The 14847-nt window shown below is 43.8% G+C and overlaps 1 protein-coding gene across 1 annotated transcript; it reads left to right on the top strand.

Moving 5' to 3' along the window:
• Window positions 1-2332: 2332 nt before the first annotated feature.
• Vnn3 (vanin 3) lies at window positions 2333-14595 on the top strand. The gene is made up of 7 exons (NM_001109136.1): window positions 2333-2662; window positions 2762-2892; window positions 6941-7133; window positions 9444-9735; window positions 10902-11272; window positions 12301-12474; window positions 14334-14595. Exons 1-7 carry the CDS (start codon window positions 2450-2452, stop codon window positions 14460-14462), a joined length of 1503 nt encoding a protein of 500 aa, NP_001102606.1. The 5' UTR covers window positions 2333-2449; the 3' UTR covers window positions 14463-14595.
• Window positions 14596-14847: the final 252 nt, after the last annotated feature.

Raw genomic sequence — 14847 nt, 5'->3', positions numbered from 1 at the left:
AAATGGACGTAGTAAGATCTTATCTTTATACATGTGGATTAGTACATCTCTCAACCTTCATCAGAGAAGCTTCTCCCTCTCCCTCTTCTTCCTCTTCCCCTCTTCTTCCTCTCCCTTTCCCTCCCCTCCCCTCTTCTTCCTCTTCCTCTTCTTCTCCCTGTCCTTCTCCTTCTCCTCCTCCTCCTTCCTTTACCGTGATTAACACAGAGACCCATAACACACAGAGAATAAGACAAAGTGGAATTCTCGTCTCTAAACGTCACATCTAAATCACTCACCTCCCCAGGGATCAGAGATGATCGTGGAAGAGAAAATGGAAAGAATGTAAAAGCCAGAAATAGTGAGCATCTACAGACATTTGCATTGGCTGGACAGGAAAGGACCATGGCACACACGAACTCAGAGCCTATAGACTTTCTGCACAAGACCCACTCTAGATCAAGCTGCCTAAAATCCAGCCTGGATGGAGGAGAAGCTTCTGAAGTCTCCCTCCAGCACAGAACATGCAAATTGGTAGCTGCTGAGGGTGGGGGGGTGTGTGGGGAGGGGAAAGAAGGGTGAGGCTTTTTTCTTTCTGTTTTTCTTTCTTTAGTCAGTTAAATTTTATTTTATTTCTTAAGTTTATTCATTTATTCACTTTTCATCCCAACATCAGCCCCCGTCTCTCTCCTCCTAGTACTTCCTCATGCAGATCCTCTCCCCATCCCTCCCTCCTTTGAGAAGGGGGAGTTCCTCTCTGGGTATTGCCCACCCCCACCCCCACCCTGCCTCCTGTACATCAAGTCACTGCAGGACTAGTGCATCCTCTCCCACTGAGGCCAGACAAGGCAGCCCAGTTAGGAGAACAGGATCCATAGGCAGGCGGGCAGGCAACAGAGTTAGAGACAGCACCGTCTTCTGTTGCAGGACCTGCATAAAGATCAAGATGCTCATCTGCTACACATGTGCAGGAGCCTAGGTCAAGCCTGTGTTTGCTCTTTGGTTGGTGATTCAATCTCTGGGAGCCCCTAAGGGTCCAGGTTAGTTGACTCTGTTGGTTGTCCTGTGAAGTCCCTGTCCTCTTCAGATCCCTCAATCCTTCCCCCAATTCCTCTGTGAAACTTCCCAAGCTCCATCTGTGTTTGGGTGAGAGTCTCTGTATCTCTTTCCATTGGCTGCTGGGTGGAGCCTCTCAGAGGACAGTTATTCGAGGCTTCTGTCTGCAAGCAAAGCACAGCATCATTAATAGTGTCAAGGACCGATTCTTGTCCAAGGGATGGGTTTCAATTTGGGGCAGTCATTTGTTGGCCATTCCTTCAGTCTCCATGACATCTTTGTTCCTGAACATCTTGTAGACAGGACACATTTTGTGTCGAAGGTTTTAAGGTCGGGTTGCTGCCCTTATCCCTCCACTGGGAGTCCTGCTTGGCTACAGGAAGTGGCCATGTCCTCACTTCTAGGAGTCTCAGCTAGAGTTGTCCCCATAGACCTCCTGGGGCTTCCCCACCATCCCAGGTCTCTGGTAAGTCCTAGAGACTCCCTCTTCCACCACCAAGTACCAAGTGTGGAAAAGCTGAAAGGCTAGCCACAGTCCTGTATCACTAAGCACACACTCATTTGGGGTTAGGAAGAGAGAGAGAGAGAGAGAGAGAGAGAGAGAGAGAGAGAGAGAGAGAGAGAGAGAGAGAGAGAGAGAGAAAGAGAGAGGTGTGAGAATGGATTTGCTGGTTTGACTAAAACACATTACAGACCTATATGAAATTCTCAAATGAGAGAAAAAGAATGGGAAGCCTGGAGAAATGGCTTAGTAGTTAAGAACACTTGTTTTTACAGAGGACCTGGATTTGTTTCTCAATATCCTTGTGGTGGCACATAAACCCTTGAAATTCCAATCCCAGGGGGATCTAATATCTTCCTCTGACCTTCCTCGGCTGACCTGATCAGCATGGACCTGGTTCAGATACACACAGAGAGGCAAAACACCCCTACAAACAAAACAAAACAAATCTGTCAAAAACAAAACCTTCGGGCTTTTCTTAGAGTGTTAACAGCCGTGAGTATTAATTCTCAACACATTGCTGATGTGATATCTGTCTTCCAGAACACCCCAGAATTGACCCTACTAATGGGAATGTTGGTGCACTAGTAAAATACCTTTCATTTAAAAATACACAAAATAAGAACTTGACCAGTGTGTTTTGTATGGACTTAACTGGTTGGTTCAGTAACTCCCCTTTTACAGATGAGTTGGCCTCTGAGCAATGTCAACAGTTGCTGCAAACTCACGACTATGTAATTCTGTGCCTCTGCCTGCCAATCTTGCATAAGCCTTTCCTCAATGCCATATTGCATAATATATTCACAGGGCAATGAATGCAGCTGGCCGTCGTCGGGGCTTGAGTCTGAATATTTCCCCGCTGATAGACAGTAGAAGAACCTTCTGATCTTCAGGGCTCACTATATTTTAACTATGGTTTCCTTATATTTTCCTCAATGTGTAGTGAGTTTTGTCCTCTTTGCCCAGGCTGTGGGTGCAATGGACACTTTTATTGCTGCTGTATACGAGCATGCTGTTATATTGCCAAACAAAACAGAAAGTCCTGTTTCCAACGAAGAGGCTTTGCTCCTGATAAACAAGAACATAGACATTTTGGAGAATGCAATCAAGTTGGCGGCCAGACAGGTAACACTCTTTGTTCACGTCTGAGATGGGATATAGATTTGCAACTAGACAGGAATGTACATTTAAAACGATGCATTTAAAAATGCCTGTTTTGAGCAGGGCGCCCATATCATTGTGACCCCAGAAGATGGGATCTATGGCTGGATCTTCACCAGGGAGACTATTTACCCCTACCTAGAGGATATACCAGACCCCGAAGTGAACTGGATTCCCTGTAGAGACCCTAAGAGGTAACTTCGTGCCAAAGAGGAAATGACTTTTTCAACAGAGTTAATGATGACATAGAGCCGTAATGTCACCAGGCTTGGCGTGTTGCTTTTTCTGGCACTAGCCTAATGCTTCACAATGTCTGCTACTTAGTGTGCCTTCATCTGGTGAATGTCTTTGGATAAGAATGCTTGATTCATTACCACCACAGTTCTCTTTAAGAGCTAGCACGTGAACTGTTTTCAACAAGTATGCTTAACTAAGTTTCAGCCAAGTGAGAGTGTTATTTCTGGAACCAGTGCTCTCAAATACAAGTCAGTGGGTTCACCCAGGGGCCTTCCTAAGATTAATTGAAAAGATTAATGAGCCCGTGTTTCTTTTTCTTTTCTTTTTCTTTTAAAGTCACTGTTTCTAAGGTCAAGAGACACACTAAAACAACTACTTACAGAATTGGCTAATAGGACAGGGATATAGACAGACAGGCGATGGCAATAGAGACAAAGAGACACAGAGACACAGAGGCAGAGAAACAGACAAAGACAGGCAGGCAGGGGTAGTGGGAAAGAGAGAAGAGAGCCAGAAGGGGGTGGGGAACACCACTGCTGAAGGAAGTCCTACTGGAGGCTGCTGAGAATTTAAAGACAGCTTTTAGATAAAATATACCACCCCGCCTAGCAGTCTATAGGAAGACACTGGCAATGCTTGTGAGTGGATTCGTAGGGCAGAGCCCACAGGCGACGTGGGGAAAACCGTGCAAACAGTTCGGAAGCTACCCCTTGAAGAGCCTGTGCTCCTCCCACTGTGCTGTCACCATGGTTCCACAGGACTCAGTAAGGTGCAAGGCAATTGCTGGAGGCTGGGAACAGGAAGCTTTCTCTCTGAGTCCACATCTTACTGCCTTTCAGCTGAGTGGATGGCGTACACGGCACAAATGTTTCTCTCTTTATCTTAATAAAGGGCAATGAAATCCCATCTTTATTTCCGTGACAGAATAGACAAGAATGTCAAATGAAATGGTGTGTGTGACCCCTCACCCTGTACTGTCCGCTTTAACATCCCAGGCCAGGACGACTTCTTTTTGATAGAAGAAACCGAATATAAACAAACGTCTGTGAACTCTTGTCCTTATAGAGATTTTAGAAATTATTAATAACTGTGGTTTAGGCATAACTTTCTTAAAATATATATTTAATTACGTAATTATATTTGTAATTTTGAAAGAAAATGAAATAGATTATTTTAGGTGTAACTACTTACCTTTTAGCATAGTTCGCAGGTGATTTTTTTTTGCTAAGTAGGGAAGTTTTAAAACTGCTTTCAATTGCTACTTTTATATCTACATGTACCTGCTCAGATTCTCATGCATGGCCTTCAAGGCAGTGGTTCTCAGTCTGTGGGTTTTGACCCCATTGGGTCGAACCCTTTCACAGGGGTCACCTAAGACCGTTGGAAAACACCGCATTTGCATCACGATTCATAACATTAGCAAAGTTACAGCTATGAAGTAGCAACAAAAATAATTTTATGGTGGGGTCACAACAGCACAAGGAACTGTATTAAAGGGTCACAGCGTTAGGATACTTGAGAAGCAGTGCTCCAAGGAGGAGCTTTTAAAAGTGATTCTGACTGCCTGAAGCCAGCTGGAAGGTAAGTCCAATGCCCTCATACTCAAACTCTGCTATTTGAGTCAAGCCTCACCTTGAGGCTTCTACCTCTGGGAAAATATTTTCTCAACGTTTATGATCTGTGTGTACAGGAAGCATAGGATAGCGACTCAGTGTCTTCTTCCTGAAAGCTTTTCCCAGCACGGAAGGCAGTCATTACTTGCTGTCATTCTAGTGCTTGGATTAAAACATACCTCACTCGATGAGGTCACTCGATGAGATGACTCTCCTAGGAGAAGGTGTCTGTAAATTTGATGGTTATGCCTACTTGAATTCTATTAAGTTGGGAAGGCAAGTGGCTCATGAAATTCTCACACCGAATTATTCCAATGGTGAACATTCAGCTCTGTAGAACAAAAAGGAGGAAATCAACTGGGTCATGACTGTAATCCCAGCACTCAGAAAAAATGTGGAAGGAATTGCTTCTTAAGCTTCAAGGCGGCCTGAGCTACCCAGCAAGACTCCACCTAAAACAAAGCAAAGAAACAACATGGAGCTGTTGGGGAGGTGGCTCAGTGGATAAAGCACTTGCCAATTAAATGTGATACCAGATCCCCGGAACCCACATAAAAGCCAGACAGGCAGAGGGGCCTTCTGTAGTCTGGTACTTTGGAGGGAGAGATGGGGAATTCTCAGGGAAACTTAGCTATTCACACAAACAGGAGTTGGCAAACTGTTTAGTGAAAGACCCTGTCTTGACGAACAGACTGAGAATGAATATAGGCAGGACGCATCAACTTTCAGCCTCCACCTAGATACTCACATGCACTTGCCCATGTATGTGCACTTACACATGTATGAACACATGTGTACACACATGTGCTATCACTATTCTGCTTGTCTTCTCAGAATTGCAGAAACCCGCAGGCTTGTTAGGTATTCATTGTGATTTTGTTGAATCCCAGGAGCTGTATCTGGTGTGCTGGGCATATCCAATTGTTTACTTACAACAGCAAGGGTCACTATTTGTGCATTACCCATAAGAAGAAAGGGAGAAAGCAGGAGAAAAGCTGTGCAATTACTAATTAGGGTAAGTGGAATTAAAGCCACCTGAAAGCTGCGGAGAGGGCTCAGTCCATAAAGTGCTTGCCTAGAAAGTGTGGGGCCCTGAGTTTGATCCCCAGAACCTATGCAAACAACTGAGAGCAAAAATACACATGAAATCTTGGTGGTGGCAAGTTAGGAGGCAGAGACATTCAGATCCCTAGTGTTTGCTGGCCAACCAGTCTAGCTTTACTTGGTGAAGTCCAGGGCCAATAAGAGATGTTGTGTGAGAGGCAGCAGGGACAGGGGAAGGAACTAAGAAATGACACTCAGGGTTGTCATCTGATTTCACCCACACCCACAAGTGCAACCATGAACATACTCGTACATACACATCACAGAGTCATTTGCATTCAGCCATGATATCCAAGTAGACCTGTTACCACTATACTATGCTATACTGAAAATTATAATAACCAACAAGCATATTTATTCATGAAAACCAGTCTGCTTTGTAGCATCTGTTGTCTGACTTTCTGCAAAATCTTCCTCTTTATAACATTGGCCTTTGATCTGTCTCACTGAGTACCTTTTTATTCATAACACAAATCTCTCACGGGAGAGATGTTCAAATATTTGAAGCCACAGGTTACCTCACTGTTTCCTTTCTTAGTGTGCGATAAATATAAAGACAATTTCACGTTGTGTACTTTCTCCCCGAGAACCCTGTAAGACAGACAGGAGGCTGCATATCACGTTTCCTTTGTATGAGGAAACGAAGCCAGGCCTGTGTATATTTGTTTACCTTCCCACTGTACATGTTCCCCATGACTATGCAGAGGACCACCTGTTTTCTGCCACTTGCTACTTTGTTTCTGACCACAGTTTACAGCGGTAAATCTGTAATATTCTAGCTGTGGTTGAAGACCAGGCCCTTCTCATAGAGGAGTTCGCTAAATTTCAAATCCCCGCATAGCTTCTCTCCCCATTTTAAGACACAGTATTGTTTTCTCTTCAGCCTTCTCTAGGCTTTTGTCCTGGATTCTGGCACAGTAGAAGACACTAGTGATCACAAAGACAATGACGTGGCACTCCTGTTTGACGTAGAGTCTCTTGTCACCCTGGAGCCCTGTCACATAAGGCAGGCAAGTAGACTCTAAGCTTCTCAATCCTGTGATTATAGGTGCATAGTGCTGTGCCTGGCATTTGTATGGGTTATGGGATCTGAGCTTGGGTCCTCACACGTACAAGGCAAGTGCTTCACTGAGCCATCTCTCCAGCCGGCTTGTGAGTTTTAAAGTCTTTTCTGCTGATTCTTGAACTGGAGCTGTTGCGTTATAGGAAATGGCAAAGTATAGGATCACTGTGATAATTTGGAAGTCGCCGTCATGTCATCAGCTTGGGGCAACATCTTTTGGATTAGGTTTGGCTTCACACCAGTCCAGGAGAGACTCAGCTGCCTCGCCAAGGAGAACTCTATCTATATTGTGGCAAATATTGGGGACAAGAAGCCATGTAATACTACTGATCCTCAGTGTCCCCGGGATGGCCGTTACCAATATAATACCAACGTGGTCTTCGATTCTGAGGGTAGGCTAACAGCCCGCTACCATAAGGTAAGGATTACCTGTGCCTTCATTAAACTTGTTATTTTTTTCCTGTTGTTTGTGATGAAAATATATATTTGTTTGCTAAATATTGAAGATATAACTGTTACAGAAAATTTCATAACTATTACCATTTCTAGATGAAAAGGTAATTTCATTTCTTTGTATACTAGTTCAGGATTATCTGTGCAAATCAATCATAAAGTAAAATGTAGCAAAATGTTTAAACAGACAGGATCATAGCCTTACAAAGACTGAATATCCATTGGGAAAGGAGAAACGCTGTTCTGTCTTTGAGTTAGTAGCAGAGGATCTGGGGGTACACAATGTTACTATTTAATACTATGTTACTGTTTACTGCAACGTGGCTTTCTGATTACTATGAAATAAAATTCCAACAGAAAGTGGATCTTAAGGAGGGCAGGCTCAGTGGTTAAGAGCACTGACTGCTCTTCCAGAGGTCCTGAGTTCAAATCCCAGCAAACACATGGTGGCTCACAACCATCTGTAATGAATGAGATCTGATGCCCTGTGAGGACAGATACAGTGTACTTATATAATAAATATAAATAAATCTTTAAAATGGAGGGAAATATCCACATGTGTGTAGCTGAAAAGAATACTTATCCCACAGAAAGTAGGTCTCATTCCAGGAGCAACCGGCCCATTTCTCAGAGATACTATCCACCCCTCTAGGTCTTACTAGCAGCTTTTGCTCAGAGTAACTGCCCATTCCGAAGTCATTTGGCTACAGGAGCACAGCACAAAGTTCATATCATTACGAACAAAGTTCACAGAGAGATGCATTTCTGTTACTCGAAAACCCCGAAATGGCCTCCTCACTCCTTGATCCAATTGAGGTCACATGGCTGTCCTGAATAGACCATTCCCTGTTCTGTATAGGATGCCACAAAGAAGGTGAGTGGAGGAGCCAGAGAGCCTCAGGAATGGGGGATGGGCGGTGGCTGATGCCAGGCAGCACCAGCACACACATCAGACCGAGTGGAAACCAGCCAAGCGAATGTCCCGCTCCTGCCTGGGTGAAGCAGTCAGGATTCCGGAGAGACCACACTCAGCTGCCTGACAAGAATAACGGTGTTGTGACAAAATCTGAGGACAAACTGCTGTGAGACTTCAGGGATCTTCAATGTCCCCATCTTAGGGTTTTGCTGCCGTGAAGAGACACCACGACCACAGCAACTCGGAGTTCAAAGGAAAACATTTAATCAGACTGGCATGCAGTTCAGAGGTTTAGGGCATTCTTGTGGTGCGAAGCATGACAGCTTGCAGGCGGACATGCTGCTGGAGAAGGAGCTAAGAGTTCCTCATCTGAATCTGCAGGCTGCAGGAAGAGACAGCGAGACACTGGGCCCGGCTTCAGCATCTGAGACCTTAAAGCCTGCTCCAGTGACACACTTCCTCCCTCCTAATTGTGTCCTATCTTTTAAGCCTGCAGGGGCCACTTACATGCAAACCGCCACAGTCCCTTCATGGCTGTCATCAGTATAATACACACACTGTAGAACCAACAGTCAGGCTGAAAAAACTATAGCTTAGTAATTAGCGAGACTTAATGATTCCGTAGTGGAAATTATAAGACTTAAGACTTTAACCTGTCTGTGGGCTTGAGAGCGGCTCAGCAGCCAAGAGCACATGCTGCTCTGACACAGGATGTTAGTTAAATTCCAAGCACCCTGTTGGGCACCCACAACTGCTTGTAACTGTAGCTCCAGAGGACCGGAGACCCTCTTCCGGTCAGTCCATTGGTACCCACGTTCACATGCACATGCTTACACGTAGACACTTAGCTAGAGTTGAAAATAATGTAGGGGGCTGGAGAGATGGCTCAGAGGTTAAGAGCACTGACTGCTCTTCCAGAGGTCCTGAGTTCAATTCCCAGCAACCACACGGTGGGTCACGACCATCTGTAATGGGATCTGATGTCCTCTTCTGGTGTGTCTGAAGACAGCTATAGCATACTCACATAGATTAAACAAATAAATAAATGAATGAATAAATAAATAATTTTTAAAAGGTAATGTAAAAGATTTTTCATTCTGCAGTTTCAAAGATAGAAATAAATATTCACATCTTAGATACCATTTGATTTCATTTGTTCATCGACGATTGAGCATAATGTGTTTGATTGATGTCCTATCGTGAAAACTCATAGTTCATATAACAGGCAGGATGTTTGTAAATTGTCATGAAACCATATGCACATCAACATACACGGAAGATAAGATTTAGGGTACTGACCGTAGCTACTGGTAAATTTCTTTCATACTAATTTTCTGCTTTTCTGCTTGTCTTCGACAGTACAATCTTTTTGAACCAGAGATTCAGTTTGACTTCCCCAAGGATTCAGAGCTGGTGACCTTTGACACTCCCTTTGGGAAGTTTGGTGTCTTCACTTGCTTTGACATTTTTTCTTATGACCCAGCCGTGATGGTTGTGAAGGACTCCCGGGTTGACAGTGTTCTCCTGCCCACGGCGTGGTACAACACGCTGCCCCTGCTTTCAGCAGTTCCATTCCATTCAGCGTGGGCCAGAGCCATGGGGGTCAACGTGCTTGCTGCAAACACCCACAACACCAGAATGCACATGACAGGTAACTCTGGCCAGTCCTCCATCAGGTGGCAAGGTCTTGGGAAAGAACTCCCCGTTGATTTTTAAGCCAAACTTTTCCTTAATGGCTTTATGACTAATGCCACTCCCATAAAATTAATAACTCTGAGTTTCTGCTTTGACGTAATTTACTTATTTATGTGTTTGTTTCCTGAGGACAGGAATCGATTGCTTCGTTTTTGAGACTGGATCTTGGTATACAGCTCAGACAGGCTTAGAATTTATGATCCTCCTGCCTCAGCCTCCCAAGTACTGGGATTACAAACATTTCCTATGCTAGCAGCACAGACTTCTGCTTAAAGAGCTTTATTAAGGATAAGGAGAAGAAGCAAATATTATCTCTAGGCTTCGTGAGAAAAACTGAAGTTACAAAGTGGTCTGGTAATGGAAAAAAGTGGTGGCAGAGTCTGGAGCCATTAAAGGCTAGCCTCACAACCAAAGATACCAAAAAAAAAAAAAAAAAAAAAAAAAAAGAAAAAAAAAGGTCAAAGCTAGGAATGTTCCAGCCAACACCTATTAGTAGCATTGAAATTTGAGGACGGAATTACTAAGCTTAATTGGTTTTAATTGGTTTTAGAGTTTACTCTTGGTAGTATTCACATTAAGGGTAGTACTTCCCTCATGACTGGTTTTCAATATGGCAAATGAATTTTGAACCCGAATAGATTAATTAGGTCATTGGAGAGCAGAAATCATTCTCCATGTTTGGGGGAATTTTTGATTCCATTGTTCAACTGACTTAAAAGGGGAAATTAAAAAAAACCCTTCAAAATATCATTTCAGTACCGTATGCAGAAAGCAGAGTCAAACTGAATTACCAACATCTTTAAAAAAAAGTCATTGTGTGTTAATAACATTATGTCTAATTATGTTTAATTTCCCATGAGAATGTTCTCTTTTGTCACCATAAAAAGTCTGGAAGCAGGGCTGGAGAGGTGGCTCAGAGATTAAGAGTACTAATTGCTCTTCCAGAGGTCCTGAGTTCAATTCCCAGCAACCACATGGTGGCTCACAACCATCTGTAATGGGATCCAATGCCCTCTTCTGGTGTGTCTGAAGACAGCGACACTATACTCGTATAAATAAAATTAATAAATCTTAAGAAAAAAGATTGGAAGCAACATTTGCGTTTCGTTATGTTGGCCACAGGGAGTGGAATCTACAGCCCCGACGCCGTCAGAGTGTACTACTACGACATGGAGACAGAGAACGGCCAGCTGCTGCTGTCTGAGTTGAGGTCGCGGCCCCGCCAGCATGGCTTCCCTGCAGAAGTTGACTGGAGCGCTTATGCCAGGACCGTGAAGCCGTTCTCATCGGAGCAGGCAGACTTCCAGGGGACAATTTATTTTGATGAATTCAGCTTCACCAAGCTTATGGGAAGTGCTGGCAATTACACAGTTTGCCAAAAAGACCTGTGCTGTCACCTGACTTACAAGATGTCTGAGAGCCGAATGGATGAGGCATATGTCCTGGGTGCCTTTGACGGACTCCATACAGTGGAAGGCCAGTATTACTTACAGGTAGAATGCTGGGATACCTTATTGCTACGTTTTCTTCTAATTCACTGCTTTTATTGCTGTGAAGAAAGACCAAGACTAAAAATAATTTAGTGGGGAAGGATTTACAGTCCTTCACTGAGAGAAGTCCAGGCAGGAACTTAAGGCAGGCACTAACAGAGCCCATGGAGGAATGTGGCTTGCTGGCTTGTTCCCCATGGCTTCCCATGGTCTGTTATTTTATATAACTCAACATCACCTGTCCAAGGGTGGTACCACCTATAGGGCCCTCCCACATCAATAATTATTAATCAAGAAAATGCCCCCACAGACGGGCCTACAATCTGACAGAAGCATTTCCTCAATTGAGATTCCTCCCCAGAAGACCCTAGCGTGTCAAGCTGACAAATAAAATATAAAATAATCAGCACAGGTATCACAGCTCTTCCTTAAATATTGACTTAAATTCAGCTCATTGGTATAATGTTGTATTTATCGTGGATTTGTTTGCAGCCCCAGAACCTTTAAGTTGTTTCACTTTAGCCAGAACAAATTCTTTTCCTTGGCTACAAGGTAAAAAGCCTGAGGCAGATTGAAGAGTTTTCTGCAGGCAAGTTGGAGTTAAGACTTCTATTCATCCTCATGTTGCTTACCCAGTGCACACAAGGATGCGTGCCTGGATTAAAAGAAATTTAACCAAAGCGAATGTCTTACAAGACAACCTACATTAGAAGTACGCAGAACACTGACCTTTAAAATTCTATTCATTTTTCCTCCATTAAAAGCATAATTCTTGACCAGTGGCACACACCTTTAATCTCAGTGCTTGGGAGGCAATGGCAGGTAGGTCTCTGAAACTGAGCCCAAGCAGGTCTGCAGAGTGAGTTTCAGGACAGAGAAACCCTGCCTCAAAAACAAAAACAAACAAAAAAGTGTAATTATCTTGCCCCATTAAATCTGACTTAATACTTAGTAAGTTGTGACTGCTTACATGGAAACTATTCTTTGAAACTGTGTTATGACTCCTTTTTTCTTTTCCTCCTTTTACATAGATATGCACATTGCTGAAGTGTCAAACCACCAACTTGAGAACTTGTGGGGAACCCGTGGGGTCAGCGTTTACAAAGTTTGAAGAATTCTCTCTCAGTGGCACCTTTGGGACGAAATATGTTTTCCCACAGATCGTCCTAAGCGGGAGTCAACTTGCCCTGGAAAGATATTATGAAGTAAGAGGTCTTCAAGGGGACACATTTCTTTTGAATACATGAAGCAGACCAGCATAATAAGGATCTTTGAAATAAAGGGCTGGGCGGTGGTGGCTCATGTCTTTAATCCAGCATTTGGGAGGCAGAGGCAGAACTCTATGAGTTCAAGGTCAGCCTGGTTCTAGGACAGCCAGCGCTACATGGGAAAACTTTATCTTAAATAAACAAACCAACAAACAAAAACTCATCCCCAAACCAAAACCAAAAACCAAACCCAACAACCAAGGAAAAACCCAAGAAACAAAAACCAACAAGAAGAAGAAAAAGAAGAAACAAAGAAAGAAAGAAACAAAGAGAGGAAGGGGGCAGTGTTGAAATATTGCCCAGTGTATGGCAGAAGGTTTAGAGGTCACATTAGCCCTGAGACAGAACAGGCTACAAATGCAAATTTATGCAAATTGTCTGTCTCTGTGAGAGACAAAATTGGGTCCATTGTTCTACAAAACTGCCAGCTTAGGGGAGTTAAAAATTAGAATATGAATTGCTAATAATCTTTTATATAATGGAGAATCTCAAGTTAAACAGTCCACCACTCAGTGCAGCTCTCAGGGCCTGGGGGAGCAGCCTGTAATCTAGCTACATAGACAACTGAGGTAAGATGGTCAGAAGCTCAAGGCCTACAACGGGCTACAAAGTGAGTCTGAGGCCAGTTGAAACTGATGAGTGGGTGAGACTTAATCTCAAAATACAAGTATAAAAATTTAATGCCAGCACACTGAAGGTTGAGGCATGTGGACCTCTGTGAATTTGTAACCAGTCTGGTCTATGTCGCTAGTTCCAGGACAGTTAGGACTATGTACAGAGTCTATTTCAAAAACCAAATAAATAAATAAAACACACACACACACACACACACACACACACACACACACACACACACACACACATTGAAGGAATGGTTTAGCAGTCAAAGTCAAGAGCACTTTCTAGTCTTGCAAAGGACCCAGGCATGGGCCAGCACGCACACACATGCACATACATGACAGGCATTACAACTGTGTCTGTAACTCCTGGTCTAGGGACTCCGATGCCCTCTTCTGGCTTCCTCAGACCCTGTGTGCACATGATGCAAATGCAAATATGCAGGCAAACATTCATATACATAAAATAAAAACTAATCCGAAGAGAATTTAGAGCACTTGTTGTTTTGTCGAGAAACCGGGTTTGATTCCTAATACCTACACCGTGGCTCATGCAGATCTGGAGCTCCAGTTCTAGTGGGTCTGTGTTCAACGTCCTCTTCTGACCTCCAGAGGCAACAAGCATGTATGTATGAAACAGACACACATGCAGGTCAAATATTGATACACATAAGACCAATAAATAAATTTTAAAAAGTAAACATACGTTTTAAAGAGTTAGGAATAGGGGTTGGGGATTTAGCTCAGTGGTAGAGCGCTTGCCTAGGAAGCGCAAGGCCCTGGGTTCGGTCCCCAGCTCCGAAAAAAAAGAACCAAAAAAAAAAAAAGAGTTAGGAATATAGATCGAGAGTAGAGACTCTGTCTAGCATGAACAGGACCTTGAGTTAAGTGCTCAGTAAGCATTGCTTACACAGGGAGAGCTCACTCCATGGGCGGGTTGAGAAGCTGATACAATGCTAGCCATAGTGGTGCAGTGGTTCCTTAAAAGAGATTATTTGCTGCAATGTTACCCCGCCCCTCTACAATTAGACCAAAGTCATAAAGCTGAGTCTTCTGCCATCAAATCTGGTGTGCTGTATACCACCCAGTCCTGGTTTTGACAGGAGTTTTCTGAAGGAAGGTATTGCTGTAAACTGGCTCTGCACTGATGTTAACCCTTTGTCATCTGTCTCTCATCAGGTCTCAAGAGATGGTCGCCTGAGGAGCCGAGGTGGAGCCCCTTTGCCTGTCTTAGTGATGGCACTGTATGGAAGGGTGTTTGAGAGGGACCCTCCGCGCTTAGGACAGGGACCTGGGAAGGTGCAATGATCCCCTTCATCGGGGGCTGTCAGGATTAGCCTGGCAAAACGCTGGGCTGTCAATGAGAGAGAACAGGGATCTGCATAAGAAGATACAACGTAAGCTGCTGAAATGACAAATCACATGAAACAAGCAATAAAATAAAAAAGCAAGTGGGGTGCTATGGCCTGCTATGATTTGTTACCTCCAAAATTCAAGATCAAATTTATGGCTCTCAGAGTGTAGTAGGTACCCAAAACTTAGCACAACTGACTCTGTGACAGAAGTACCATCCAGGCTGTAAGAGTCAGCGCATAGACACACAGACGCATGGCAGAACTCAAAGGCCTAATCCATCAAAGCCCACACAGTCCTGGGAAGGTCTCAGGTATGAACTTTGCTTTGTAACCCCCGT

Source organism: Rattus norvegicus, chromosome 1, assembly GCF_036323735.1.
Source record: "Rattus norvegicus strain BN/NHsdMcwi chromosome 1, GRCr8, whole genome shotgun sequence".
Taxonomy (NCBI): Eukaryota; Metazoa; Chordata; class Mammalia; order Rodentia; family Muridae; genus Rattus; species Rattus norvegicus.
The sequence above is the reverse complement of the archived record's forward strand: the minus strand, read 5'-3'. Positions and strand labels throughout refer to the sequence as shown.

Bases quoted from the DNA above. Each gene is read 5' to 3' on its own strand.
- Vnn3 (NM_001109136.1), top strand. From the start codon at position 2,450: ATGGTTTCCTTATATTTTCCTCAATGTGTAGTGAGTTTTGTCCTCTTT. The intron at 2,663-2,761 runs GTAACACTCTTT...TGTTTTGAGCAG, and splicing joins TCAAGTTGGCGGCCAGACAG to GGCGCCCATATCATTGTGAC. The intron at 9,736-10,901 runs GTAACTCTGGCC...TGTTGGCCACAG, and splicing joins CACCAGAATGCACATGACAG to GGAGTGGAATCTACAGCCCC.